Raw genomic sequence first — 2,130 nt, 5'->3', positions numbered from 1 at the left:
GGGNNNNTTTTGGGTTTCAAAATTTTGGGCCAGGAGTCTTGGTTTTAGTTAATTTCGCTGGAAGGTTTTTTATTTTTCCGTATAAGGAGGAGGTTTAAAAAAGGTTAAGAAATTAGAGAAGTTTAATTGATTGGGGGGGGTCCAGAACCGTTTTTTAAGGTTTGATTTCCTGATTTTTATAAAAGGTATTTATTTATATGTGAAAGGTGTTTTTTCCGAGTGGCCAGCAAAGAAAATCCAGAATTTTAGGAAAGGTTGGGACCATTTTAGAAAATGGACCATTTTTTTATGGTTTTTTCCGTAGGAGACTTATTCCGGGTAACAAATAGAGGAATAGTTCTTATAATAATTTTTTTTTGGGGGGGGGGGAGAGAAGATTTATTTGAGGTAAAGGGAGAGTGAAACAAAAATAAAAAAAGAGGTTTTGATCAAAAATTGAATTTATTGAGTCTTGGACGGGATTAGGGGACTAGGTATGGAAGAGAGGTGAGTGAGATAGGAAAGTGGTTGGCAGTTAAATAGGATTTAGTTAGAGTGTGGTTAAAATGTGAATGGGTAGGAATAGAATGGAATGGTTTGAAACTTTTTGGATAGAACAAAGCTTATCATATATATATGTAAATATGAAAATATGAAAATATGAAAATATGAAGTATAAAATATAAATACAATTAGATATTGAAGTGTTGATAAACTGGAATAGAGAGATAGAGAGAGTAAGAAAAGAGAGGGAAAGAGAAAGAGAAAGAAAAGAGAACATCATTTTTTCCAGTGTCATTGAAGCTAACTGGAGTACTGGAGTGAAATTACATTGACATTTACACTTACGCTTACACTTACACATACAAAAATAAAGTGAGACAGGAAACCAGATAGAGAAAGAGATGAGAAGGAACGGGAAAGGGAAAGAAAGGATAGGGAATTGTAAAATAAGAATAAGAATAAGAAGAGTAATAGTAATAGTAATAGTAATAGTAATAACATAACATAACATAACATAACATAACAATAAAAAGAATAAAAATCCAAGAGAGCGCAGATGGTAATGATAATTGAGCTGATGGGAACAGTATGGAACAGTATGGACATGAGATAATAGAGTGTAGCATTCATTATAATACTGGAAGACTTGTCTTGTCTCCTCCATACAAAAGTGCAAATTGATGCAAGAAAAAGAGGAAGCAGCGAGGGAAAGTTGGGAGATGAGTTTGTGTGAATGGGTGGGTACAATAAACCCCATATGGCATAGCAGAACCCACCACAGGTGTGCCCAACAACAGCCCGTTGGAATGAGAAGAGTAGTAAAATGGTAGCTTAGTTTATTTAGTTTGTTGTGTTCTCCTGGCTTGTTTACTGGCAATGGCAGTGGGTGGTGAGGTAGACAGCATTAATCCTCATCATCCTCAGAGCCAAATTAGCGTCTGTGTGTGTATGTCTGTGTGCTGAAATTGAATTTGAATTTGAATTTGAATTTTCTACAGAGACCCCCGCGCAGCAAGTAAGAGAGAGTATGTGTGTTTGTGTTTCATTACTCTTGATGAGACATGCCATACCCGGTACGACTATGATCTTGATACACTCAAAATGATGGATAAAGTAGAGACCACGAACTGTCAAAAATACCGTCTGTACCAACAGGCAGAGGGAGGGAGAGAAGACAAACGAGCTAAGCTCGTGTGTTGTTGTTTTTGGGGGGAAGGGAGGGAGAAAGCCAACGAGATGCGAAGCAGAGACAGAGCGTATGGTTGGATGAAGTGGCTGGCTATCCCTTCTTTTTTTCTTATACCAACAGAGACACAAGGGCAGAACGGTAACTCTGAAATCATCTTGAACATGAGTGATGAATGACCGCCCAACACCACCACCGCACAAAGGCTCTAGTTGTTTGAGCCACGCGGAGTGTGGTGTGCGGGCAGCGAGAACAACGTTTAGGTGCAAGCAGTGGTTGATCGATTGATCGATTGATCGATTGATTATTTGATTATTTGATTGATATGTGTTTGAGTCAGTGTGGTGCACCGGAGAAAACAGAGCATAAACCAAATGGAGAAAGAAAAAAAGAGGGACAGAAACTTTAAAAAAAAAACAGAATAAATGAAGATTAAGATGATGAACTAATAATGTATGATA

General features: G+C 37.5%; 1 protein-coding gene across 1 annotated transcript; it reads right to left on the bottom strand.

Annotated features, from left to right (window-relative positions):
• Positions 1 to 529: 529 nt before the first annotated feature.
• On the bottom strand, positions 530 to 1,240 carry Kpol_140p1 (uncharacterized protein; the record flags this gene model as incomplete). Its single annotated transcript, XM_001642106.1, has 1 exon — positions 530 to 1,240. The coding sequence occupies one exon, from the start codon at positions 1,238 to 1,240 to the stop codon at positions 530 to 532; it is 711 nt and encodes a 236-aa protein (XP_001642156.1).
• Positions 1,241 to 2,130: the final 890 nt, after the last annotated feature.

This window comes from Vanderwaltozyma polyspora, genomic scaffold (assembly GCF_000150035.1).
Source record: "Vanderwaltozyma polyspora DSM 70294 KpolScaffold140 genomic scaffold, whole genome shotgun sequence".
Lineage (NCBI taxonomy): Eukaryota > Fungi > Ascomycota > Saccharomycetes > Saccharomycetales > Saccharomycetaceae > Vanderwaltozyma > Vanderwaltozyma polyspora.
This window is presented reverse-complemented; position numbering and strand designations above follow the sequence as displayed.